Source organism: Ursus maritimus, unplaced genomic scaffold (assembly GCF_017311325.1).
Source record: "Ursus maritimus isolate PB19 unplaced genomic scaffold, ASM1731132v1 scaffold_23, whole genome shotgun sequence".
NCBI lineage: Eukaryota > Metazoa > Chordata > Mammalia > Carnivora > Ursidae > Ursus > Ursus maritimus.
Window position 1 is genome coordinate 27926859 of NW_024424786.1, and position 27436 is coordinate 27954294.

Genomic DNA, 27436 nt, shown 5'->3' on the forward strand with positions numbered 1-27436 from the left:
GGGTGTGTTGCTGTGGTTTCTGGAGTTTCTGTAGCTGAGCTGGCTAGAAAGGGGAGCATTTCCTTCTCCACTCGCTGCTCTGTGTGTTTGGGCCCTGAAGCTTCGTGCTGGGTAAACCGTGATGACCTTTCCAGTCAGAGAATGGTTGTTCTTCGGCTGTGGATGTATGGGTAAGGTGTTCTCCAGGTAGACCCTCCAAATAAATCTAAGAAACTTAAAAAAAAAAAAAAAATTACCGTTCCTTTCTCCCCAAGCAAGTAAAAAAAAAAAAAAAGGAAAAAAGTAAGAGAGAGAGATGGGGTCACAGAGTGTAGGTTTTGGTCCTTGCTTATGTGCAGACTCGCGTCAGCTTGTCTGATGGCATTGTCTGTGAGATGTAGCGCCCCCCAGAACTCTCCCTGGTGCAGACCAGTGGGGGGTAGATTCATGTGAGTTCTGCTTCTGGGTCCGATGGGTGTTTCACTTCTTCCTGGAACCTGCTTTACATTATTCATGTCTTTGATGGTGATTGCTAGTGGTCCCTCAACCTAGGTGGTGTTTGTCTGTAAGCTTTCTGCCCTGTGGGACTCTGGCCTTCCAGAAGAGAATTACTTACCATTTGGCCTCCCCCAGAAGGCCCCCTTGACTTCTGGCTTACTAACTTTGTGTTCGTGTGTTTGTCTTTTGTGGAGATCTAAATGGCACCAGACCCATGGAAGTCCTTCCTTTACTCCATTTTCTTTCAGACGTCCTTGCTATCTAGATGTTAAGACTTGTTCCCTCCTTTGGTGCAGATAGTTTCTTCTACTCGTTGTTCTTTTTTTTTTTTTTTTTAAATTTTATTTATTTATTTGACAGAGACAGCCAGCGAGAGAGGGAACACAAGCAGGGGGAGTGGGAGAGGAAGAAGGCAGGCTCCCAGCAGAGGAGCCTGATGTGGGGCTCGATCCCAGAACGCCGGGATCACGCCCTGAGCCGAAGGCAGACGCTTAACGACTGAGCCACCCAGGCGCCCCTCCACTTGTTGTTCTTAACACCAATTCAGTCTTTCTTTGTGCGGGTGGCCTTGAGGATGGGGGCTGTCTTCCCTGCAGCATCTCCATAGGCCGAGGAGGCCATTCGGCAGCCGGAAGCAGTCCTTCACCTCTTCCGGTTTGACCACCGGTGCTGCCCACTGTTTCCCTCTCTTCCTATTTGAAGGATGCAGCCAGCTCTCAGTTACTTTTAGGATTAGAGACCTCAGCTATATCTAATGATAACACGTTGATGGTTCTTCCAAGTAGTTAGCCGGTCACTTTCTCTCTTTTTCCACGTGTGCACATAGGTATTTAGAGCTTGCCCCCCAAGCTTGGCATATTACAAGCATTTCCTCAAAACCTGAACTTCTCCCCCATAAAATCTTTAATGATGGCACGTGACGGAATCATACCTTATGTTCTTACTGTATATAATCCTGTCAATACTGAGCAACGCTGCAGAGTGTGATTTCCCAGAAAATCTAGTGATGCGAAGACCCCACTTCCTGCCATAAGTTGAACGTCCGAGCTTGTCTTACCTTGACCAGCAGGCTGGCGGCAGTGTTCCAGTCACACTTTTTGCTCTCTTGCAGTCCCCGGCGGTACTTCCTCCTGTCCTCTCAGATGGCTGTCCACCCCGAGTACAGAGAAGACCTGGAAGCCCTCCAGGCCAAACACGGGGAGTCGGTGTTAGTACTGGATAAATGCACCAACCTGTCAGAGGGCGTCCTCTCGGTGCGTAAGCGCTGCCGCGAGCACCAGGTCTACGATTACCCCCAGGTGCTGCAGGTGAGTGTCCGCCCATCACGCTCTCCGGGCTCGGGAGCGGTCCCTTCCGCGAAGTAGCACGCACCCCAGCAGCAGGCCATGTTTTCCCCACGCAGCCAGGGCACTGACCCAAGGGGAGAAGAAGACGCAGTCCTGCTCCTTCCCGGCCGCGCGGGCCCTCACGTGCGTCCGCGTCTGGCGTGCTGTTTTGTGCAGAGCTGCTTGGCCTCTGAGTGCTCCTGCTCCTTTCAGACACTCGTTACACTCCAGAACCACAGCTGAGATGGGTTTACGGAGAGGTGGGCAAACCTATTTTACTTTTATCCCTGTATTCATAAGCCCGTCCAGAGAAGTTTCCTTCTGGAACGTGGCGGCTTGTATCCTCTGACATGTGGGCCCACAAAGCCGCAGTCAGCGTTTGCTGGGAATGGAAGGTTTTCATTTTTTGTTACTGTTTTGTCTGTTGGTGTTTTGCCACCCTCGCCCTGTCCTGCTGGTAGTATGTCCTTTGCCTGAGTCATGGACATGGCACTATTTCCAGAATCCCGGGCAGAGTAGTCCTTTGGGGGATGTTTTAAGCATAAGCAGGATGCTTGACATTCCAAGGGCATGGGGGTAGGAAAGGAGAAAGTGAGTTTTGTTCCCTGAAATATTTAAAATAGTTCAAGGAGAAATAGCAAGGAGCTGGTGTGATTTTTTTTTTTTTTTTTTTTTCCCCAGTCTCCAAAGAGAGCTGGCCCATGCTGAGATTGTTAAAATACTTTCTCTCAGAGAGTGCTGCATCTCCTCTGGAATGTCTGACTGATAACAGTGGTGATGTGAGCAGGAGTATTTATAGTAACCTTTGTCTAGACAGGAAAAATGGTTATCAGCACGTGTGTCCACATCTGGATGCCGACTCTCAGGGCAGGCTGAGCTGCCCACCTGCACCTCTGGGTGCCATGACTGATTCTCTTCAGCCCTTGCTGCTTTCTCGCGTATCCTCAGAGGAGTTTGGCATATTGAGTTTCTTTACATTTTTTCTGAACTTTCCTTTTCTCTAGCTGTAAAGATGAAACAGTGGTTTTTGTTTTTTTTAATCTTTTTTTTTCCTCCTGAAGAGGCAAAAACTGGGAGAAACTGGGTGTTAGAGAGAGGATCGCTTCTTATTTTGGCTTACCTGTTGAAACTGTTCTCCTGTATGTCTCTCATTTTCTGAAATGATCCCCACATTGACTAGGCTTGAGGGAGGGAGGGGAGAAGAAATTTTTTGAGACTTTGCCTTCTGTTTGATTTATTGTTCTAAGAACATATCCGTGTGTTTTCAAAGTCACCGCATTCATGAAATGAATATCTTCTATGTACAGAGCACACTGTTTGATGCCACAAGGAGTAGAGAGATGAAGTTGATAGCTTCCCTCTAGGGCGTCCTCTAGAAAGCCTGCCATGCCCAGACAAATAATTCTGCTCTGAGGTAGGCCGAGGGAGCTCTGGAAGCAATGCTCGGCCCCCGGGCCACAGTGAGTTTACATGGGAGACTAGGGCTGGGGGGAATCCGGCTGTGGGAGGTCACATTATTGAGTGCCCAGAGAAGACTTGGACGTTGGCTCTGGACATGTCGGATGCCACCAGTAGCGGCATTGAGATGACACTGAAGAGTGGAAATACCAAGCATTGCGGCCCGTTAAGCTTTTCCAGTTACCCTGGTGTGAGCTTTTATCCATTAGCATTTTCAGTCGGGATGTCTCAGTAGCGCTTGGCTTCAGCCCTCGGAAGAACTCCATGATCTGCAGCGATCAGAGTAAGTGGACCAGTGAAACTGGTTTGTGATCCCCTGCCTCTGCTTGTGTTCCTGTAGGAGGCCACTTTCTGTGTGGTCCTTCGTGGTGCTCGGCTGGGCCAGGCGGTACTGAGTGACGTCTTACGCGCTGGCTGTGTCCCAGTGGTCATTGCGGACTCCTATATTTTGCCTTTCTCTGAAGTTCTGGACTGGAAGAGGTGAGTGTTCCCTTCTAATAAACTTCACACCAGTGGTTCTGTGTATATTAGGTTTTGAAAGCCCCCTCAGTAATTGCAATGCATACCTAGGTTTGAGAACTACTCCTGTAGATTGTTTTGCTGTATTTTCCATGAAAAGAGTTAGTCTGTGGGCCTAGAGCAGAGGTTCACAAACTGAGGCATTTGGGCCAAATATGGGAAGCTGCCAGGTTTTGTAAATAAAGTTTTATTGAAACGCAGCCACGCCCATTCGCTCACATATTATCTGCTGGCTGTTTTTGTGCTGCAGTGGCAGAGCTAAGTAGTTGTGGCAGAGGTGATACGGCCTGCAAAGCCTAAAATATGTACTATCTGGCCTTTTACCAAACATGTTCGGCGGCCCTTGGTCAGGCGCAGTGGTTCTCCACTGTAAGTGCAGAGTATACTCACCTGAAGGACTTGGAAAACGCCTGGGCCTTACCCTCAGGAACGCTGCACTGCAAAGCTCCGTGGGTGAGATGTGTAGCCACAGCAATGAGGCGTGCTCTAGAGACTCTTCGGAGTTTGCGTAATGCTCCTAGCTGGAGGGGGGTGCCTCCGTGTGACAAACATGGGTCCCGCTTGGTTATGGCTGTCGCTGCTAGAATGATGGAAGAGCCCTCTGGTCTCACATTGTTTCATTTCCCTAGGACTTTGGCGGTTCAAGATTATTGAAAATTAGCTCCTTTTGTGTGCACCTGTCAGGCTTGACTCTGCCTCAGATACTTACTTACTTTCTCCTCTTCCAGCTAGCTATTCTGATATTTCTATTCATGTCTGATCACTGTGGGTATTTGAATAATGCGAGTAGCATTCATTCCTCTGTACATTCGTTCATCTCGTAGTTATGGAAAGTCTACTGTGAATAATGCAGTCTCAGCTCTTGAGGAGGCTGGGATCTAATAACGTGGGCTAAGTGCCGTCGTAGATGGCTGCGCAGAGGGCGGTGGAAGGCCAGAACGGGGGGGCCTCATTCAGCCTGAAAATCGAGGCTGTGTAGTTCTTTTTATCTTAGAGACGTGCTGAGCCACCTCCAGCGTGGCTGGAGCACACGGGTGGCGTGGAGGAAGGTGAGGAAACGCAGCGGGCGAGAGGACGCCTTTGAGAAGGTGGGCCCTGAGGAGAGGAGGACGAGGAAGGGCCGCTCACCGGAGGGAGTGCTGAAGGCGGGTGCGGGTGTTGTTTCTGCTCAGGAGGACGTAGCGGGACAGGTGTGTAGAGGTGCTCTGTGTACAGGGCCGTGTGTATAGAAACTGTCTTGCTGTCGTCTCTAGAGCATCTGTGGTTGTGCCGGAAGAAAAGATGTCCGACGTGTACGGTATCCTACAGAGCATCCCGCAAAGACAGATTGAAGAAATGCAGCGGCAGGTAAGAGGCCCGGGGTGGTGTCCTTGGGGGGGGTGACGTGGGTGGTTCGGAAGGGCGGCCTGCACGGTGGGGATACACGTCGACAGAGCTGAATGCATGAGCGGGGTTATTTCCTCCGCTACACCCGCTCACCGGACTGAAGAGAGGAAAGCGGACTCAGGTGGGTCGCATCAGGTGACGTCTGAGGGAGTAACTCTCAGAGATTTAAAAACTCCCCTGAGGTGAGCGTCTGTTTTTATGTTTTAGGGTCATGGTGTAGCCGTGTGTTCAGGGCAAAGCTGAGCCTTTCTGGAGGGTGGTTCTCAGAGCAGGTGACCATTGTCATGACTAAGGCAGCCCAGGAAGTGGCGTCATTTCGGGGTGATGTTTCTGAGTAGCTGTTGACCAGGAGAAAGTGGTCGGGGCAGCTGGCCTAGGTGCCCGGTTCCAGCGGCCTCCCTCACGGAGGGGTGCTCCCTGTCCCTGGAGCGGGTGCCGCACCCCTGCCTCACTGTCCGGTTTCTCATCCTCCTCCTTATACCCCTTCCCCTGGGCTGCTCTCCACGGTCTGCAGCGTGCCGCCGGGGGCCCCAGAGTCCTGCTTCACTTGCTTTTCCCTCTCCAGAGAGAAATGTAGTGGAGCTGAAATGTCAAGCAAGTTAAAAAAAAAAAAAAAAAAGACTACCCGAAAGTGGTACAGTGCTTGTGGTTTCTTTTCTTTTTAGTAGATTCTTAAGGTTTTTATTTTTGTCAAAATTATCTTTGTAGGAGATGAGCAGGAGAGGGGTTGGAGGCGTCTCAGCATTAGGTCTGTGACTGTCTGGCACCCGCAGCCCCGGCAGAGACCCTGCCTGTGACCTTGCCAGGGTGTCAGGCCTCTGTCCGGGTGAGGGCGGGGATCTGGGCTTCGGACCGCTTTGTGATACACGTTCAGTCTGTCCTCTGCTTCTGGCCTCGTCTTTGCCCCCACCTGGGGTTCCGAGCGGACGACCTCGGGTGTTTCTGAGCTGATTTTCCTCAGCGGCTGCTTGGGCCCGGAGAGCCGGCCACCGCGTCTCGTTCTGCTCTTCTGGGACCGCATTTTGTTCTTCAGCTCGTCTCCCATCTTCTTGATCTTACAGTGACTATGCCTTTATTTAAAAAAAAATTGTCATAATCGTCATTTTAGGGTTTTAGGAGGCAGTGAAAATTAGCGGATGTGTTGAGTCCACCACAATTACTTTAAACCACGGAGACAGCCGCGTCAGACAATGCCGGCCGTGCAGGTGCTGCCCGCAGACTGCCTGCGCCCCTGCCTTCTTGGCCGGGCACCCACTCTGCCCACGGCCAGGGATTTGCCTTCTCGGGACCTCAGTGACCTCATCTGTAACACATGTTGGCACTGAGACTGGAAAACAAATCACGGGGCGCCTGGGTGGCTCAGTCGGTTAAGCATCTGCCTTTGGCTCAGGTCATGATCCCAGGGTCCTGGGATCCAGCCCTGCGTCGGGCTCCTTGCTCAGCAGGGAGTCTGCTTCTCCCTCTCCCAATATGCTCTCTTCCTCTCCCTCTGTGCACGCACACTCTCCCTCTCAAATAAATAAAATCTTTTTAAAAAAGCACAGTTGGATTTTAGCCTCCCTGTTGTTTTTTCAGAGCTGTTCATGTTCATTTTAAGTATTCGGGCTTCTCAGTTATTACTTGACTACTGGCCTCATCTGAGTTTCAGTCAATTAGAAAATCTGTCTGGAGATCTCTAGATTCCTCATCTAAACCTATGGTTCTTACAAGTTGTATAGAAGAAAATATTCCTTTTCACAGAAGAAGAGTCCTGGTGTCTGAGCTCTGGGTGTTTCTTTTTTGGCATCTTGATTGATGAACATAAATAACTAAGTAGAGAGTCATCTGCCAAGTCAGATGCCATCTTAAGAGTCCAGTCTGACAAGGCCAAGTAAAAACCTAGCACCATCGTGTTGGGAAGGAGAACCACTGGGTTTTTGGAGCAGAGCTCTCACGGCCAGCTTTTGGAATGCCATTGTTCCACAGAGCAGGCTGGGGAACCACAGGTCTGAGACGGGCACAGCTGGTCGTTTCTGAGTCTGGGCTCCGAATCGTAGAACCATTGAGATGGAATGAATAGAGGTCATTAAAAATAGGGCACTTTGAGGTTATTTGGGTTCAGAGAGATATACTTGGAGTCAAAAGACTTGGATATGAGCCCTGGGCTCTGTCCCTATGAATTTATCTGACAGTGATAAGTCACCAAAGCTCACTGGGCTTTCATTTCCACACTTGTGAAATGATGGGGTTGGCGAGATCTCTCTCACATTTCATTCAGCTGTTTAAAAAGTCTGTGAACCTCTTGTCCTTAGCAAGAATATCACTGTCCTTGACAGCATGAATGACCAAGTGGCTGTCTCTTCTCTGCTGCACGCCTCTAGGCCCGAGGGCCAGTCATCTCCTCGGGTGATGAGTGCCCCACATTTTGTCAACTTGGAGAGAACGGCAGTCTTGGCACTTGCCTGCCTCCTTTTCCAAGTCTTCCTTCGTCTTTCTCATGTCCCTCTTCTCCGCTGCTTTCAGGCCTTCTAAAGCACTCCACTGCAGTGCCCCGTGGAGTCCTGCTCCCCTTTCCATGAATATTCTGTGTGCCCCAAAACGACATCTTTTCTTCTGTCAATCTCAGATTTCTAGACTGGACTGATCTCAACCAAAAGTGAAATTAACTGCTTGAACTAATTCCCAGAGAGGTATAAGGATGACGAGGTTCAGCTCCTAGATGCCAGTAGCACAGCCTTTTCCCAAGCTGTGATAACCAAAAAAGTCTGTAGATACTGTTAAGTGTCAGGTGTGGGGCAACATTGCTTTGATTGGGAACCACCGGCCTATTGATAGTGAAGGTCTCATCTAAGATTAGAGAGAGTTCTTTTGTTCTCTAGGACCCTTTGCAGAGTCTGCTTGTCATTTTGTCCTCTGTTTACTGTCCATCGATTTAACCGGACCTTGGCAGGAGTGGCTGAAAAACTAGCACACACTTGGTTCTGCAAAGTTTTTACACCTCAGTGAATTCTCTTTAGGGAGGTCAAATTCAGATCTCTTTGTAAGACAGGCGTAAACTTCTAGGGAAATCCTGTTGTATCAGTAGTCGATGTCTGTAGAGCCCGTGGTGGAGCAGGTCAGAATGAGCTGAGCTCGAACAACAGTCCGCATTTCTTGCTCAGCAGCTGAAAACCAGCTTGAGAAGCTGCAGGGACAATGGCAGCCAGCAGAGGTCTCCATCCACTTTTAAGTGACTCGTTTTCTTTGGGCGGTGTAAATGTTTCCAAGAAATCCTAAGGTGCTTCTCACTGGCATTGTCCTGTAGTCGGTCTCCAGAGACTATTTCTTTCAGATGAGGAAATAGTGCTGAGCACAGGATTTTTGCTGTCTGTAGATGGAACAGAGCTATGTTTCTGAATTGACTCCAGTGGTGTGGGGGTGCGATCTTGGTGTTGGAAATATTATAGTGACATTTTGCAGCTTAGAGCTCGGAATGAGGGAGGTTGCAGTGTGACTGGTGGGGACCACGGTGAAAGTCTTCATCATGACTTGGGCATTAGGACGCACCAAGCTAGAGACACTTTGCCTGGCAAGGAAAAATAAGTAAATTTGCTTCTGACCTTAGATGTGATGTCGAAGCAGCCATAAAGTTAAGTACAAGGCTAGGCCTAAAGAAAATAAGTTATCTACTCCTGAAAGCTGATGAGAGTATTAGACAAGCTCGGGGAGGCTTATAGGTTTTCTTTGTGGGTCAATTAAAAACCAGTTCTTTCAATTAGTAGAGGGTAAGAGTTACACAGAATAAAGCCAACATACCAGTTGACCTTTTATTGTCCCACGAGCTACATTAACTAGTTAACTTAGTGAAGCTCTAATTAAGTGTTGGTTTTTCAAGGGCTGATGGTGAGAGATAATAATAAACCTGTGATCCCCAGTCACGGAGGCCTAATCACCCATCATCTTGGTGATGTGTGGGTATAAGCACAGAGAAAGTTGAGAAGATGATGCACATTTTCTGAAGTATATTAGCAGGTCTAAAATGGAAGGGAGAAGTTATGGACTAAAGTTGTCAGGGACAGATTTACTGGCGAGGTAGCAGTGGAGAGGCCTACCAACCACCTGTCGTACATTGGAAGACAGGAGGAAGTATGCAACTGAACATTTTTCTGTAGTCAGAAGGAACATCCATCTGCCCAGTCTCTCTTGAACGACTGTGGAAAAGAAAGCAATCTAGGATCTTGGAAGCCTGGGTAGACACGGGACTGTATAGTTGGAGATGTTTGTGTGGATAGGGAGGAAGACGTAAATGGATCCGCGGTTTATCTGTTGAGTGGAGTTTCCAAACATTCTTTTATTGGTCAGTGGCTCCACCAGCAGTGACCTCTAACCTCGGCCACACTAGGAGGTGGAAGTCAGGAGCCTGCCTTGCCTTTGAACTCTTCTTTGTACTCAATTGACTGGGAGCCTTTGAGGTGGCAGGAATAGTCAGCATCTTCTTTTCTCTCTGGCCTTTAAGCTTGGGTGAGTTAAAATATCAGTTTCTTTTCAGTCTGTTACACTGACCCATCTCCGTTTGCCTTCGTATTTTCCTACTAAGCGTACCAAGTATTTGTGCTGCTGAGGAGTACCTGAAGATATAATTGACTGATGGGGAAAAAGACCAAACACTTCTTTTTAAGAAAATAAAACCCCAGGCATGCGGCACCCTCACCGACCAGGACTACAGTTAGGCCTCGCTGTCATAAAGGAGAGAGCAGAACAGAACTCAGCAGCAAATGTGTGTGTGCATTCCGGAGGTCGCGCACTTTGTCCACAGGACGGCCCCTAAAACGAGGCTTGTATTTATTTTATTTTACTTACATGTAGTTTCAACACGGTGACTTACCCAGTTTTCATAGTTAGGATAGCTTAGAAGTCACAGATTGGAAGGGCAGGAAGACTATAAGAAAGGGTCTCTGAGATGGGTCATCTGCCAGTCTGGCATGAATAGCGAAGATGGAAAAGCGATGTCAGAAATAAAAGTCTCAGTACATTGGGTCTATGGCCGACTGCCTTGCAGGCTTCACTGTATCCTGGGTGTGTCAGTGTAAGACGGCAGAATTCCTCGATTCAAAGAGTACATGTTTGTTTGTTTTTCATACTTTGGATTTCTGACATCCAAATGAGACTTGCCATCAGTTTGAACATTGAATATGGTTTCTGCTTTTTCCACTAAAGCTGTTATTGATGGGGTGTCTTAAAATTGAGGAAGTACAGAAATTGCTATTCTTGGTGATGCCCTTGAATCTTTAAGTGAAGGTTTAAATTTTGTTTAGCACATACATACATATTTTTAAAATAGTGGTTCTTAAAATAATATACTTTATAAAGTTTTTATAACATTTGTCCAAAATGTTTGTTTTTACAGACTCTTAAACACAGAGAACAAACTAATGGTCACCAGAAGGGGGTGGGTGGGGGATGGGGGAAATAGGTGAAGGGGATTAAGTACACTTATGATGAGCACTGAGTAATGTATAGAATTCCTGAATAACTGTATCGTACGCCTGAAATTAACATAATATTGCATGTTAACTCTACTGGAATTAAAATTAAAAACTTAGTAAAAATGAAAAAGTTTTTATTTTTAAGAAGTGTCTCATGTTGCAGTGAAAGGTGTAAACCCTCAGATGTCTAGAAACCTCGGCAGCCCCATTCTCTGAAGGTTCCCCATGCGGGTGGCTTGCCTGTCCTGTCCATCGACAGTGATATAGCTGTCCATGTCCACTTCCCCCTCCCTCCTTCACCCCAAGCACACGCGTTTACAAAGCAAACTGCTTAAACAGAGTAGTGAGATAGGCAGGCAGTTGGGTAATCTGAATGTTTTCATGTGAGGACACTGAGGATAAAGGCCCATAAAGTAGTCCTCCCAAGACCGCACACCATGTGAGGGACAGACAAGGAGCACACTCTCTTTAGCTGTCCACAACGTTATTCAAATCACAGAACTGTGTGGCCTGGATTGAGGCAAAAAAAAAAAAAAAAAATCAGATGAACTTGCCAATAATTCAAGATGACCGATTATTGGATAGTCTTCTCAAAAAAGTGGTCGCTTGAGACATTTAGGGCTGGCTGGATGCATCCCTGGAAATATATTATGAAGAATATGGAAAATATTTCACTTCTAATTTCCAGAATCAATATTGTACTGTCTGTCATTTTTATCCCCCCACCTGTGAAATTGAAATTTTTTTTATGTACTTGAACTCTTATAGCTTTTTAAAAAATGCCAAATATTCCCTGCCTCCTTTTCTCCCCCACTCTCTGGCCCTGACAAGTCACTCCAAGCTGTGTTTCCCAATCTCTGCTTTCGTACTGGGTTGCTTGCCCTTAAACAAAACACGTTGACCTGATCCCTGCAGTTCTTCCTGTGAAACAGACAGCCACGGTTCTGACACAAAGCTGGGCTCTTTGGCCCATGGGAGAGCCGTGGGGATTGAGTGCGACCACTTTATGGGATAGTCTGAATTTCATAATTTCTTTTCAATAGCACTGGATTCTGTGCGTTTGAGTTTTCCTGAATGTATAAATCCACGTTGCGAAACAGATTGATTAATGTATATTGTTTAAAGCAGGATAAAATAAAAACTCATTTAATTGGAACCCTTAAGGAAGAGCATTTTTTATGTGTTTCACTTCTTTTTCTCCCCCAGCTTTAGTATTAAGAACCTTATTGGAAAAAGACTTTTGCCAAGTATCTGATGGGAAGCCAAGAAAAGCATTTTAATAGAACTGTCTCAAATTTATAGTGCACCAGGGCCTGTAAGTAAATTTCCCTGTCTTTAAGGTTCGCGCTGATTTGCAGTTATTTTGTATAGCTTCTGAGATTTAAGTCCTCACAGTCCAGATGGAGAGACCATAAAGCTGCTTTCCTTGGCAGCCCTGGCACACCTTGTCCACAGGCAAACAGAAATGAGTCGTGTGTGGAACCTGGTCTGGAAATGCTCACTTATCTTATTATGGTGCCAGTTTTAATTAGTTCAGTGGCTTTTCCTAGAGCAGCCCACCTAAATATTCTCCAAATTTAGGAGAATTAGAGTCTTTAATTTCATAATGCAAACCCATCAAATAAATATGTATTAAGCACCTGCTCTTTTCCTAGTATTATACAGGCATATTGAGGGAGATTTTTTTTTTTTTAAAGCAGGGGGAACGACACAGATCCTGCCTTTAAGAAAGGCCCTGATTCTGCTGGGGAGAGTACTTTCAGTAATACACCCAGTAGAAGGCCAGAAGTGCTGTCACTTAGTTGTGCATGGAGAGTCAGGAGTAGACCGGAGGTGAAGGGAATCTTCACGGCCAGCTAGTCTCGGATAGGAGGACGGGATGCTCTGGGAGGGTACTGACCTCCTCCCCGGGGTGGCTGCTGTGAGAACGACTTGGCAGGTAAGATGGAGCACAACGAGCAAGGACTTTGAATAGCCCCGGCAAAGAACTCTGTAGGAAGTAGGAGGCTAGAGGAGATCAGTGAGGAGAGGAGAGGAGTGAAATGATGGGTGATGGGAGGGGAAAGCAGTATTCATTAAGGAGATCGAGAAACAAAATCAAAGAAGGGACCTTTGAAACTGCTCAACTCTTTCCTCGTATTTTATAAATGACACGTAGGCCCTGGAGTTCAGGTGACCTTTTTTTTTTTTTTTTTAAGATTTTATTTATTTATTTGAGAGAGAGAGAGCGAGCACGCACACACGAGCAGGGGGAGAGGCAGGCAGAGGGCGAAGTGGGCTCCCTGCTAAACAGGGAGCCGGATGTGGGGCTCGATCCCAGGACCCTGGGATCATGGCTTAATGGACTGAGCCACCCAGGTGTCCTAAGTTCAGGTGATCTTGAAAATGAAGTTTTAGGGCCAGGGTTGAGCCTGACTGGAGCCCAGGTCTCCTGACTCCTGGTCTGACGATTTCGGGTGGGAGTAGGGGAGCCTGGGCACTGGGTACTGAAGTATTTTCTGGACCAAGGGTCATGACTTGTTAGTTAGATCTTGAAGTCCATTCATTGGGCGATGACTGGCGTTTTATTTTTTTTAAATGAAATATAATAGAAAGGCAAATATCAGCATATTACCCAGTGAAGATAAATACTTCCAGAAACTTCTTTTTCAGTTATATATGTAGATGACTTGTGAGCTGCAGTATAAAATGTATTCATTTCTTGGCGTGGGTCCTAGTCCAAAAAGTGTGAAAAAGGTTGGTAGTGGCAAGCACATGGGTTTTCGAGTTGGAGAGACCTGAATTCAAATCCTAAACTGTGTGGCAAATCCTAACCTGTGACTGTGGGCTGGTTACTTAACTTGCCGAAGCTTCCCTTTTCTATCTCCGACCTGGGGCTAATGACGCTGTGGAGCAGTCCTGTTGATTACGTGAAATCATGAAGCATCTGGGTTCTGGCCTGCTGGCTCCATGCTGGCAGTCACTTGGGATTGCTCTGCCTGGGTTTGGGTTTGAATATTGGAAGGAGCCTTCCGGTATGGAGTTAGGTCTTGAGGAACCACAGTGAGTTACCAGCATGGATGCATTACGCATTTGCTTCTGGGCTTGGAAACTTGAAACAGAATTTATTCCTGTGGGTCTGGTGTACTTTCTACATCTTGGCATGAAGGCAGTTCACCTCTCTGTTTTTCTGTTAGGATCAGAACGGCTGATTAAAATCAGTGGTTCTCTAGCTGGCCTTTAAAAAAAAAATTCATTGGCACGTTTGGATAAAGTACTATTACTTTTTCTTCTTTCCAGTGAGAAAAAAATTTGTACTGAGTCTTTTTTCCCTCTTCAAATATCTTCTCTGCCAAATGATGATTTTATTCATTTTTGGAACTGAAAAATTAAAAAAGAATAAACTTAGAAAAGTTACAATCAGAATTGATGTTTGGGTGGTGCATGGTTGAAGAACTTGAGTTCATTGGGTAAGAACTAAAAATAAAGGGAATTTTTATGAGTGTTTAAGAGGACCAGCCAGATAGCTTTTAGAAATAGCTGTTGTTCCCATCCCACTGAAAAGAGACTGAGTTCTGTTATATGATTTTCCCGGTACTCTCTGCCTCTTCTTTTTTCCTCTCCTCCTCCTGCTACCTCTGCCTCCCTTCCCCCATTGCTTTCTGGCCAGCTCCGTCCCAGATTTAAAATCCCGCTGGAGAGTGGGGACGAGAGCTTCATCCCCCGGATGATTTGGAGCAGGGGCTAAAACGCCGCCATAAATCTGTAGCTCATTTTAATGCCACGTTAAACCAGTGTGAGCGGCTGGTCTCCGTGGCCCCTGCCCTGTTTCTTTATGGGCCTCTTTGGCTCTTCTTTATAAAGAGGCCCCGCGGAGTCATTTTAAAGTTCTTATCAGTTTGCTGACAGCTATATGGGTCTTTCTGCCGAGTCCAGGAGCTCACGCCAGCGTGTGAAACTTCTGATATTAAAATCGAAGAAAAATGCCAGGCAGGAGGGATTGGGTGGTGTGGCCATGATCTGGAGGTCAAAGACTAGCGAGATTATTAACCTGTGCAGGTCCAGAACCCTGCCCTTGGCCGGGTGAGTCGCTCTCTTGGTTGGTGGAGGCAGGGCAGTGAGGGTTAGGCAAGGGAGGATTTTCCAAGGGCTTTTATTTTTATCCCTCGATTAGAAAGTGCCATTTCACTGGCCATTTGTGCTTTCAAGCTTCGGCAAGTGAGTTGGCAGCCCCGAAGGGCTAGGGGAGCCAGGTGTACCATGTACCTGTTTTGTAAATGCTGCCTGACCAGCTGGGCCTCTGCTCGCACGTCTTCACCCGCTCCAGCTTGCCGTGTCTTTGCCCACAGCATCGCTTATCAAATGTAAAGGGACTATCATCAGTCTGCTTTGCTGGCCCTTTTAGACCAGTTTGCTAACCCCCAGTAATCCTTCCAGAGTGCTCCATGGAAATGCCAGGCCCTCTATAAATGTCAGCCTGCGATGCCTGGCCCTTTTTACCCTCTCACTTACAGAGACATGGACTGGAAGCTGCTCCTCCCTTTTCCCTACCACTTTTCCTTTCTTTCTTTGCTGGAAAACTCCCGCGGCAGACAGCTGAGGGGAAGGAAAAACCATTACCTGGATCAAGGCCAGGAGCTTGATGGGAGCTTCAAAATCTCTGGCATCTCCTGACCAGAATGTTTTTCCAGGCCTTTCAGAAAGTGCATCCCTGCCCGCCTTCTCCTTTCAGTGTTCCAGCCTTGATTTCCAGAGCGGCCGGGGTGGGTGGGATATGCCCTCAGGATGTGCTTTCTGTCTGCCTGCGCTTCTCCTGACTGAAGCCTTAGGAAGAAATTGGTAGAGATTAGCAAAACCCAATGGATGTGTACTTTTAAGTGCCGTGTACCCTTTTGGCACCAAACCCGTTATTTTTCCCTTTTCAGATAGTTTTGGACATGAGCAGTTTTGCCAGTGCGTTCAGTTTAAAATAGCCAGTTAACTTGAGGTGCGGCAAAAGCAAGGAGTTTTTGTAGTACGTTAGTCTAATTATATGGCTGTTGATCTAGGATTAATGATTTTCATTGAGCGAACAATAAAAATATACGGGTTTGTTTTATTGGTCCTGTAGCTCCTGTGGGGAGAGTAGTTAGGTATAAAAACGAAACGAGCAATAAAACAAAATGCCCCAAACTCCAAAGTGATGGAACTACTTTTTTATACATTTTGGGGGGACTCAATTGATATCTGGTAATTAGCGAAGAAGTTTAACACACTGGGTATTATTGTTTATTGTGTAATTTTAACAAACTTACTGAAAATATTTAAGTTAGGAAAACTAAGTTACATAAAAATAATTGAGTATATTGGAAGTTCTGCATAAATACGTGATGGGCTGGCCAGTTTCCTCTTTGGGCATTGGTTGGAGCGCTGTCTCTGGCGTTAACATGGGTTAATCCCTCCTAATGAGTCCCCAGTATGGGACAATACTTCAGGAAATGGCCTCTCTAATAGAAGTGTTAAATATTAATTTGCAGCCTGTATAAGAATTGTCTGACTCTTTGGGGCTGGTTTCCCACAGAGTGGGACTATTTGTGAAGCATTTCTGAGAAATGATTGTTCATTACAGGAAACCCAGTGTAGCTTTTGTAAATTTGTTACATACTTACTTACAAAAATATCTAGGTTTGTTTACAAAACAATAACCTGTCAATTAGCAAGTGTTGTTATGTTTTGTAAAGAATTCACCGTGTTCAGTTCTTCAGTAAGGGTTCAAGTGATCCATAGGATTCCTGTCTGTATTTATAAATATTAATATAGATCATTATATATTTATGTGTATATATATATATGCTGTCTCCCTCAGCATTGTGGATGTTGAAAGGATTTAGGGTTGCATAATGATTTTTGGCTTGGCATAGTTTTTGGCTTTATAATAGCACAATTAATCTTATAATCCCATGCTATTCTTCTTGGGAAGATTGCTGTAAGACTGAAATCCCGTATGTTTATTTCATGCTCCATCAGATCAGGACTGGTACAGAGATAGCTCTGTGTGAACCATTTCTGGCAATATGGTTATCTCTGTCCTTGTAACTTAAGGCTCATTTGTTATATTTCAATGTGTACTTCCCATTTTGATAAGGACTTTAATAGGACAGCAGTTCGCTTGTTATCTTTCGGATTCTAATACTTTTCATTAAAATATTTCAGATATCTGAAGTACGTATGTGTACTGAAGTATTTTTAACTTTCAGGTTAATTTGAGCAGGTCTTGATCTTATATATGTATCAAAGATCTTTGAGTGTTTTTTTCTGTTCTAAGCTGCAGACTGAGGGTTGGGTTTAGCAGTGAATGAGGCATTTTGGCATTTGACCGGAACGGGAAGATCTAGAAGCTGGGGACACGTCAGTGTGAATAGCACACTCATGGACTGTGGGGCAGTGTGTAGGGGGCAGTGGCCCTGAGTGGCTTCCCTGGAGCCTTGACCAACCCCAGTCTGTATTCCCCAGATCTCTGCCTAGCAAGCTGTAGGTAACTTCGACTGTGACGTTAACAGCAAGCAAGTCTTTGGAAATCTTTTTGGTGTAACCTGCAGATTGGAAACTATAGAGTCGAAAGATTTAAACTGTCTCATCAGCTACCGTAGTAATTTTTCACTGTGAGGCAAGGGAAGGATCCGAATTCCCTGTGGGGATTTTCAAGCTTCACATACCTCTCTCACTTCCACTTGGTTCTTAACTGCTTTCTGGCATGGGGTGGTGGTGGGGGGTGGGGGGAACAGGGACATGGATTTCTCTTGAGAGTCCCTGCTCTGAGGAACCTCAGCTACTCTTACTCATGGGTATCTGTCATCCTTCAGGTGAGAAGGGACAGAGCGACAATTGAGAACCACTGACATAGCCAGTCTAGCTATTTCAAGCTTCCCTCTGTTCCGAGTCCTAGTTTGGAGAGTGTACATTGGGGTTCCCATTCAGGATCAACAGGAGAGCTTGTCTTAATAATTCTTAATCAGAAGATGGAGCTTTCCAGCAGCACGCAGCTTATAGAGGACTCGTGCGCTGGCCAGGTGGAACAGTGATCAACACCATTGGACCCACACTCCTCAGTTTCTCTTTTTCTGGGCATGTGTAGGCACAGTGGAAAGGGCTCACATGTGGCCTGTCTGTTGAGTTAGTATCTATAGCCAAAAAGGAGGAACCCGCCAGAGAAGATCTCCTTAACTTTCTCTAGTTGGATTGTCACTATGTGGGGAACAGGACAGAGGAGAGATCATCACCCTGAAGTAAGCCTTTATGTCTGTCTTCTTGGTCCCTTTGCATACTGTGTGTGTGTGTGGGGGGGGTGTCTTAATTAAAGGGGGGCAGGCCTTTCCGATGTGCCTGGTTGGAGTGAGGCTTGTGTTACATTTGCCTTCTCTAATCCAACAAACTTAGGCTCGCGCTCCTCCTAGGTTTTAGCCTAGCAAACATGGGAAATCTCACCCCAGGCAGATTCCTGTACAAGTCATTGGCAGATGTTGTCATCTTTATTTAGTTTTGGTGACAGATCTTGCTTAAAGTGTTCCAATCTACCTTTCAGCTATTTTATGGAAGCAGCTGGGAGAGAGAGCTGGTGAGCTGCTAATCACTAAAGCAGCTCCCTGAGCTGACCTAGCGAATAGTGGGATTCGGAGGCGTGGATAGCTCAGAAAACTGGGCACGGCAGAAATGAATCTCTAGTCTCTTTGCTGAGAAAGTTTGCCCAGGCACAGTTTTATTGGTCAGTGGCTCCTGCTTTAGTAACCTTTCACCCCTATGGCTCTTGGAGGTACAAGCCACTGGCCGGCCTTGCCTTTGAACTCCTTATGGCTCCTGCCACCTCAAAGGCTCCCAGTCAGAAGCTTGTGTTTTGCTTGGGATCTCTCCTCACAGCAGGGCGTCAGCAGTTGGGAAAACTGATCCAGCCTTAGAACATTGATATATTTGAAGGTGATACCCCTGAGACTTGAAACCTATGGCTTTCTGTTTCAGGAGCTGTCTGTCATATGTCAAGAAACACGACTCAGACTACCCCTGCTTCTTCCTGGATCCCTTCTTGTTTCCCATAGGATAGGAGAGCATCACATTCAAGCATTCCCTATGAGTATTCACAAAGTCTTCCCCTACCTTCAAGCCCTTGGCCCCTTTTTCTTCTGACTTGCTCCAAGTAACATTTATTTTGAAAGAATTTTTCTTTTAAATTGCACTAAAACATGCAAATCAAGCCATCTTTGGTGTCTGGGATCATAATTAATGGTGAAGATGGCATAGTACACCAGCGTCGCAGGGCTCAGCTGTTCAATCTTTGCTGCCAGAGTTGATGAACCCTACTTGTGAGAGAGCTCAGCTACACTTCTCACTGCCTTCTTGCTCCCACGCGACCTTCTGGGAAACTAGATCTTGCAAGGAGACGTAGAAAGAGTGTGGATCAGCCTCCCGCGTCTGCTTGGCTTCTTGTCTGAGGAACAGGAGTAAAAGCTTTATTATGGAGAGGCAAATCCAGGGACCCATTGATATTAGATGATTTCAGTATAGCTTCTTCATGAGAAATCAAACTTCTCATTCTAAGAATATTGAATAGAAAATGTCTCTTCCACTCATGATGCCTTTAACCTTGGAAAGGAGCAAATGATCTCTCTTGAGGTCCCCTGCTTGTCTAGAATCCAAATAGAATATTACTGACAATCTTTTGCAGAAAGGACATTCTGGCAAGGTCTTTCTCTGCGTCAGAGCAAAGATTGGGTTTTTAGCAGGTACTCAGGTGTTGGAAGAGGCGGGCCTGATTTTACTGCTGTCTTACTCTGTGGTCATGAGTATGGTCAGGAGCTTACGTTTCCCCGTTGGCAAAGGGCAGGGGGGCATTTTTATGTTAACACCTGTGTTTGACACTGTATTGGGAACTTCCTTCTGAAGATCTGATGAGGTAGCTATTATTCTTATTTTAAAAAAGGAGGAAGGCAAACCTTGAAGGCTAGTAGATGGCCTGAGCTTACACAGCAGACGTGGTAGATTTGGGATTGGGAAAAATTTGTGGCATGTGATGGAAAAGTATGAAGTTTATTTACAAAGCTCTAATATTCTTTGTTTAAAGCACCTTTTGAACTATTATAATGATCTACAATATTTATAGAATGCCCGTGTTGGGTAAGATACTGTACCTGGTGCAGGGCTCTACAAGCTAGGGCTCCCGTTCTGGAGATGCCAACAGGCTGAAGGGGAAGGTGTGTAACGTCCATTAATGTCTATGTTAGTTTGCTATGGCCTCTGTAACAAAATACCCCAGACTGGGTGGCTTATGCAACAGAAATTGATTTTCTCACAATTCCAGAGGCTGGAAGCCCAAGATAAAGGTGTCAGCAAGGTGGTTTTCTCCTGAGTCCTCTCCCTGGCTTGTTGCTGCTTTACATGTCATCCCTCTACGCACTTTGAGGGGACAGAGTTCTGTCCCTCAGTGTCTACACCAGGTACAAGAGTCAGACTCAGTAGTTGTCATTTAATTGGTGCCATTGAATTGGGTTTTGCTCCTTCCTGTGAATCTACTTCTGAGACGGTTTTTCCTCATCCCATTCTCCATTCCCGACCAGGTACGAGTGTAGAAAGGGCGGGCGTGAGGGTGAAGCATAAGCTGCTTCATGTGCCACGTGCACGTCCGTGTCGTCCTGCTGCACACGAGCACACAAGGAGGGGGCCTGGTGGGCTCCGCTCAGAATCTGCAGAGTGCCTCTGCCCTGGCCACCGGTTAGTGAGGTGGGACTTCCGTCGTGCTCTTTCATCACAACAGGGTGACAAGGGTATTATTAAAAGACTTTATTAAGCCCTGTAAGATCCTGGTTTTTATTTTATTTTGCTGTGTCAGTGGAAGGATTCTTAGCAGTGAGATTGGTTTTTCTCTCTGAAATTTTGAGTATCACAATTCATGTTTTATCTGTAGAATGGAAAGGTTAAAGGTGCAGGATTATGTGCTAGGTTGAGAACTTCCGGATTTTAAAAAATGCTAGAGAATTTGAAAAAGATTTAATAATGCAGAAAACCTCTTAGTTGTGGTAAAAGTGATTCTTCATTTTTAATAAAACCCGTGTCACTCAAGTTGGTTGATTTGGGGGCAGGAGGAACAGAGTGTCGCAGAGGAAACAGGTATATGAAAGTAACGGATTCCTGTCCCTCAAGAGAAATTGTTAATTTATCCTTGTAACCATCCCTGCGTGCTGTTGGTTGCCTCACCCAAATACATCATCGGGATCCATGCCACCCCCGCCTTAGCTCACACATGCGCGTCCTGTAGCCTCAGGGTCAGGTAGATGGTCTGTTAGTTTAGTGATGAATTGTAATCAAGAAATTTGTTGAACAATTGCTTTTTCACTTTTGTTTTTAATGATGGAAACCTTGTCTCCTTGGCCAAGATAAGTTCATGGCCTTTAACTACATTATTTGTATGTTTTTCAGAGCATTGGATTCTCCTTGGCTAATAACCAGGGCACACGTTGTTCAGAAAACTAAGGAGACACCAGCTTCTAAGTTTATTGTTTGTAAAGCATGTAAATAAGGTGTTCAGAAGTTTGCTCCGTTAGTCGTTAAGCGTCTGCCTTCGGCTCAGGGCGTGATCCCGGCATTCCGGGATCGAGTCCCACATCGGGCTCCTCCGCTATGAGCCTGCTTCTTCCTCTCCCACTCCCCCTGCTTGTGTTCCCTCTCTCTCTGGCTGTCTCTCTGTCACATAAATAAAAAAAAAAAAAAAAAAAAAAAATCTTAAAGAAGTTTGCTCCGTTGATCCATTAGTAAACCAGAGTTCTCGCTACCATATCTCTTTAAAGGAAGCCATACTCAGCGCATTGATTTCCAACGGGCTAAGCCTGGGATGGAGGAGATGTCTGGATTTTATTGATTTTTGCTTGTTTTCCCCTTGTACTCTACATTGTTTTTCTATAGCGTATTTGTTGACATTATTGGTGCATTTAACGTCTTATATTTTGGGACCTGAGAGAGGATGTATCTCTTTAATGAGGTCGTTTGTTTCTTCTGAGCAACTAGGCTCCTTTTCAGGTGATGTGGGGACACCCCCCCCCCCCAACCTCCAAAGAAAATAACTCTCAGGGGAATTGTGAGCTGAGCATCAGAGTTGGAGAAGTGGCACAGCTGGTACCAGCACTAGGCAGGAGAGGTGCTGGGGCGGTCGGGAAGGTGCACCTACCTTCATCCTGTCCTTTCCACTGATGTGTGTGACTTGGAATAAGTCACTTGCCTTCAGAGGTCTCCATTTTATCATCTGTTTGTTTTTATAACCTCTAGTAAGGACTGACTCTTGACTGTGATATAATAACGCATGAAAGATCCAGGGTGAAGGTGGGCATTAGGTTGTCTCAACAGCTACTCCCTAAATGTTGTTGGGGAGACTTCATGGTTATACAGTTGTTCTCAGAGGAGTCTTGCGGCATCACTCAGGATAAACTTATAACCGTTCTTGCCACTGTATTGGGCCAGAGGTTAAATGCCTCTCTTAAATTGGCGGAAAGCATGTAGGTGTGTGGCTGGGAAAGGGAGGCTTCTGGAAAAGTTGAGCATCGTGGAGGTGTAGGAATCGTGAGGTTGTGGATTGATTCCTTTCGTAAGCAGCTCCGTGCATGCTCTGGTCTTACTCGAATGAAATCAGGAAGTTTAGAGAAAAGTGGGACCAGTAAACTCCCATGAACATTTCAGTGGCTCCTTGTTCTCATCTGTAAAATTGGGATGATGTCCTTGAGTTGTGAGGATTAAATAAGTTAATCTAGGGGAAGCATTTAAAATAGTGCCTGGTACATACTTAAGTGTCTGGTTTCATCGACAAATACTGAGCTCCTGCTTTGTGCGAGGTGTCGGTCGGAGTGCTGGGGACGCAGCAGTGGACAAACAAGTGGCACTCCCTTGTCAGCACGTGTAGGGGAGATGTGTTAGGCGGTGATGTGGGGATGAGGTCAGGAATGTCGGCCCCAGAATTAATGGTGAGTGCCCAGTTCACTTGTCTCACCCTTTCTCCTGGGGCACTCACCTTTTACACTGAGAAGTCTGTCTTTTGGAACATCCTTGTATTGATGGGGGTTATAGGTTTGCTTCCCTTGTCTTCGTTTTCTTTTTTCCACCTACCTGCGACTTTACTTCTCCCTTTCTAAACCCTACTGCGTGACTTAGAGAAAGGGATTTGGAATCTCCGTTTTTCATTTTCTTCTCTTCATCCCATGTTCTAGTTTTTTCTCTGTATCCTTTCCCTGATGATAACTCAGGTTTTACTCTTCAGAGGACTCAACCATGTAACACGATGCCGGGCGAGCTTATAAAGAGTTTGTGAATAGGTGTTGGCCCTTGAAGAAAACACCTTGAATAATGAAAAGCTCTGTGAACTTGGGCGAGCACCCTGTTCTGCCGTCAGAAAGTATGGCCCCGGACTTCAGCTTTCAGACCTCTTCCTTGTGTTTTTGTCATTATTGGGGAGTTCATGCTGCAGCCATTTTCTTTGGTAACTACAAGGGGAGCTAACTGTGTTCTCAGTCTTTAGCCACTGCCCATAAATAGAAATACTGAGGCTGGAGACGAGCAGAAGGATCTGTGCTCCTAGGGGATGATGGGCTTGTTTGTGGGCTTTTGGGGGTTCTCCAGCCAGCTCTGCTGCAGACCTAGGATTGGAGTACTGGTGCGTGTCCCTGCTTTTTCCTGACCTTCCAGTGAGTGGCTCTGAATTTTGGGTATGAGAAGGAGATCTAGAACTTTTAGAAGTCAGCTATATGAACGGGAATTTGTGTATTCGAGTATTCATGCAGGGATGAGGGCTGCCGCTCCTGTCCTTCAGAAACTCTTGGGAGCGTGCTGGGGACACACGGCTGGGAGGACTGTACTAAGGCGTCTTCGTCTCCGTGCCAGGAGGCTGGGGTTGCATTTAGAGATGGGTCACAGAAATGCTAGGAATGGAGAAAGCTAGATTTAAAGAAGTAAGTCCTCTGCAGCCCGCCCAGGGGAAAGGTTGTGAGCAAGTTTTCAAAGCCCTGAGAAGGGCGAGAAAGAGAAAAAAGGATCCATTTGGTTTGGCAGCGTTTCATGACTGTTTCTTAATATTAAGGTGATTTTTTTCCTTTTCACTATCTATGCACCAACTGGGTACAGACTATTTTAAACAAGACAAAACAACAACAAATCTACTGTGGATGACTAAACAATAACAAATCCTAATGTTATTTTTAGAAGGCTGAGAATGTGGGATAAGGTGAAAATAAAATAGAGATTAAGTTCCAGCAAGAATGAGTGGGCTCCGTGTGAGATCCTAGAAGAGCCAAAATTTGTTCACGGGGTATTATATCTGAAATCTTGCTGGGGGCTCTGGCCGCACTTAAAATGCTTCTCAGCTGGTCCCCTGGTTAACCCTACTGGTTAAGCCAAGCCTAATCCTGCTGCTGTTGGGAAAAAGGAGTTGTGACGTGGTGAATGGCATTCTGTGTCCTTCATCTGTCCCAGTTGTCCAAGACACTTGGGCCCTCCTGCAGGATGCCAGTGTAAAGTTGTGAGAGCCCACAGAAACCTACCGTCCGAAGTCTATAGGATTTTCGGGCTGATTTCTTGAATGCTTGCCCGTAGGTGGGGGCTAGTAAATTTTGCTTCGTATTGTGGGCCCACCATCAAAGAATTTTTAGTCTAAATGGGAAGATAAGGTTTTTCCCTTGATAAAATAACAGTGGGGCAGAGAATCGATGCTGACTTTTGTGTAAACATTGTGAGATGAATTAGAAAAGAAGGGCCTTGTATAGTTTCAAGGAGGAGAGGAACCTGGAAGGATTTTTTTAATTAATAAATTTTATTTTTTAGAGCAGTTTTAGATTTACAGGAAAATTGAGCAGAATGTAGAGAGATGCACAAGCTACCCCGTATGGGGATTCTGTGCCACAGTGGTCTCTCTGTTACGGTGGAGCCTACGTTGATTCTTCATTATCACTCAGAGTCAGTAGTTTGCATTAGGGGTCGCTGTTGGTGCTGTACATTCTGTGGGTTTGGACAAATGTGTAATGGCATGGATCTACCATGTTACTATTTCTAATTTAACTCCATTGTTAAACAGACATTTATAACAACAGACATTATTCTTTTAAATGTGTTAAGGTATGTTTTATGGCCAAGAATGGGGTCTGTCTAGGTGAATGTTCCATGTGAACTTGAGAAGAATATGTGGTCTGCTCTTGTTGGAGAAAGTCGTCTTCGGATGTCAATTACATGGTGCTGTTAAGTTCAACTGTGTCCTTACTGATACTGATTTTCTCTCTTCTGCATCTGGGCATTTCTGATAGCGGGTGTTAAACAGTCTTATAATAGTGGATTCATCTGTTTCTCCGTGAAGTTCTGTCAGTTTTTGCCTTGCATATTTTGATGATCTCTTGTTGGATGCATGCACATTAAGGATGGATTGTTGTCTTCGTGGAGTATTGACCCCTTTCATTATGCAGTGCCCTCTTTATATAACTCCTTGCTCTGAATTCTGAACTCCTTGCTCTGAACGCTCTGTGAAATTAATATAGCTATTACCACTGTCTTTGGATTAAGTGTTAGCATGGTGTATTTTTCTCCATCCTTCTACTTTTATGTGTGTTTATTTTTTTATTATTTTTTCTTTCTGAGAGAGAGCACACTCATGAGTGGAGAGGAAGGGGCAAAGGGCGAGGGAGAGAGAGAGAATCTTAAGCAGGCTCCACGTTCAGTGTGGAGCCTGACATGGGCCTTGATCCCACGACCCCAAGATCATGACCTCTGAGCCAAAATCAGGAGTCAGATGCTTAACTGACTGAGCCACCCAGGTGCCCCATTTATGTGTCTTTATATTTAAAGTGGCTTTCTTGTAGGCATAAACAGTTGGGTTTTGTTTTTGATCTACTCTGACAGTCTGTCTTTTAATTGTTGTATTTAGACCATTAATATTTTAAATGAATGTTGATATAGTTGGATTCATATTTATTACTATTTTCTATTTGTTGCCTTTGTTCCTTGTTCTTGTTACTGACTTCCACACTTTAAAAAAAAAAGATTTATGTACTTATTTGAGAGAGAGATAGTAAGAGAGAGAGAGGGAGAGTGCTGAGCAGGGGCAGAGGCAGAGGGAGAGGGAGAGAGAGAGAGAGAGAAACTTCAAGCAGACTCCCTGCTGAGCATGGAGCCCGATGCAGGGCTTGATCCGAGGACCCCGAGATCATGACCCAAGCCGAAATCAAGAGTTGGCTACTTAACCGACTGAGCCACCCAGGCACCCCAGACTTCCACACTCTTTATGTCTTTTGTGGTTTTAACGGAGTATATGACTGCATTTTCTCTACTTTCTTAGCATATCAGTTGCACTTATTTTTTAAACCATTTTTAGTGGTTATCCTCAAGATTGCACTATACATGTACATCAAATCTAAGTTCACTTTCATTTAACACTTTACTGCTTCATAGTTGGTGAAAGTACAGATCTTCCTTGACTTACGGTGGGGGGTATGTCCTGTAAACCCCACTGTAAGTTCAAAGTATCGTAAGTCGACAATGCATTTAATACACCTAAGCTACTGAACATCATGGTTTAGCCTGGCCTGTCTTACACGTGCTCCGAGTATTAGCCTCCAGTGGGGCAGAATCACATAACACAAAGCCTATTTTATATTAAAGTGTCGAGTATTTCATGTAATTTGTTGACTCCTGTAGTGAAAGTGAAAAACATGAAAAACAGAATGGTTGTAAGTGTGTTGGTTGTTTACCCTCACGCTCGCTCGGCTGACTGGGAGCTGGGGCTCGCTGCTGCCCAGCGTCACGAGAGGGGATCGGATCGCGTATTGCTAACCTGGGAGAAGATCCAAATTCGAAATTCGAAGGGTGGTTTCTACTGAATGCATGTTGCTTTTGCACCACTGTAAAGTCAGAAAAATCATAAGTCAAACTTAAGTCTAGGAGACTGTGCCTTATATTAACAATATAATTTTAATTCCTTCCTCTTGTCCCTTGTATCATTGCTGTCATTTTGTTTATAGATAAGTATACGTAATGGAATACATTTGTTGCTATTATTATTTTGAAGAAATTGTTAGATGATTTAAGAATAAGAAACATGAAAGTTTTTATATTACCTTCACTTATTTCTTCTTTGATTCTCTTCCTTTCTTTATGTAGATCGAAGTTTCTGACTTGTATCATTTTCCTTCTCTCTGAAGAACTTCTTTTAACATTTCTTGCAAGGCAGGACTACGGGCAATAAATTCCCTCAGTTTTTGTTTGAGAAATTTTTTATTTTTCAAAACCACTTTTGAAGGATAATTTTCCAGAGTATAAGAGTTCTAGCTCCTTGGGTTTTTTTTTCACTTTGAATATTTCTGAGAAGTTGGATGTAATTGTTCCCTGTGTTCCTCTAGAGGCAAAGTGGTTTTTTCCTCTTTTCTTCCAGGATTTTCTAATATTTGATTTTCTGAAGTTTTAGTATGATATGGACAGGTACAGTGTTTTTGGTCTTTATCCTGCTTGGTGTTTTCTGAGCTTCGTGGATCTGTTGTTGGTATCTGACATTAATTTGGGAGAAATTGGTCTTTATTGCTTTAAGTATTGCTTCTCTTCCTTTCTTTTTTCTCCTGGTATTTATACTGTGTATATGTTACACCTTTTATGGTTGTCCCATAGTCCTTGGATATTCTGTTCTCGTGTTTTTTGGGGTTTTTTTGGGGGGGGGGTCATATCCTCAAGCTCAGAGATCCTTTCCTCAGCACTGTCCATCCCATACTGATGATCCTGTCAGAGACATTCTTCGTTTCTTTTGAAGGATTGTCCAGCATTTCTTTTCATTCTTTTTTAGAATTTCCGTCTGAATTTCAAGTGTGGAAG

At 45.2% G+C, this 27436-nt stretch overlaps 1 protein-coding gene across 1 annotated transcript in view; it reads left to right on the forward strand.

The window, feature by feature from the left end:
- EXT2 (exostosin glycosyltransferase 2) overlaps positions 1-27436 on the forward strand; it is a 135125-nt gene that overhangs the window by 23797 nt on the left and 83892 nt on the right. The window contains exons 5-7 of the mRNA XM_040638981.1: positions 1589-1784; positions 3601-3740; positions 5033-5126. Coding sequence (XP_040494915.1) covers positions 1589-1784; positions 3601-3740; positions 5033-5126 — 430 coding nt within the window. The remainder of the gene's footprint in view (positions 1-1588; positions 1785-3600; positions 3741-5032; positions 5127-27436) is intronic.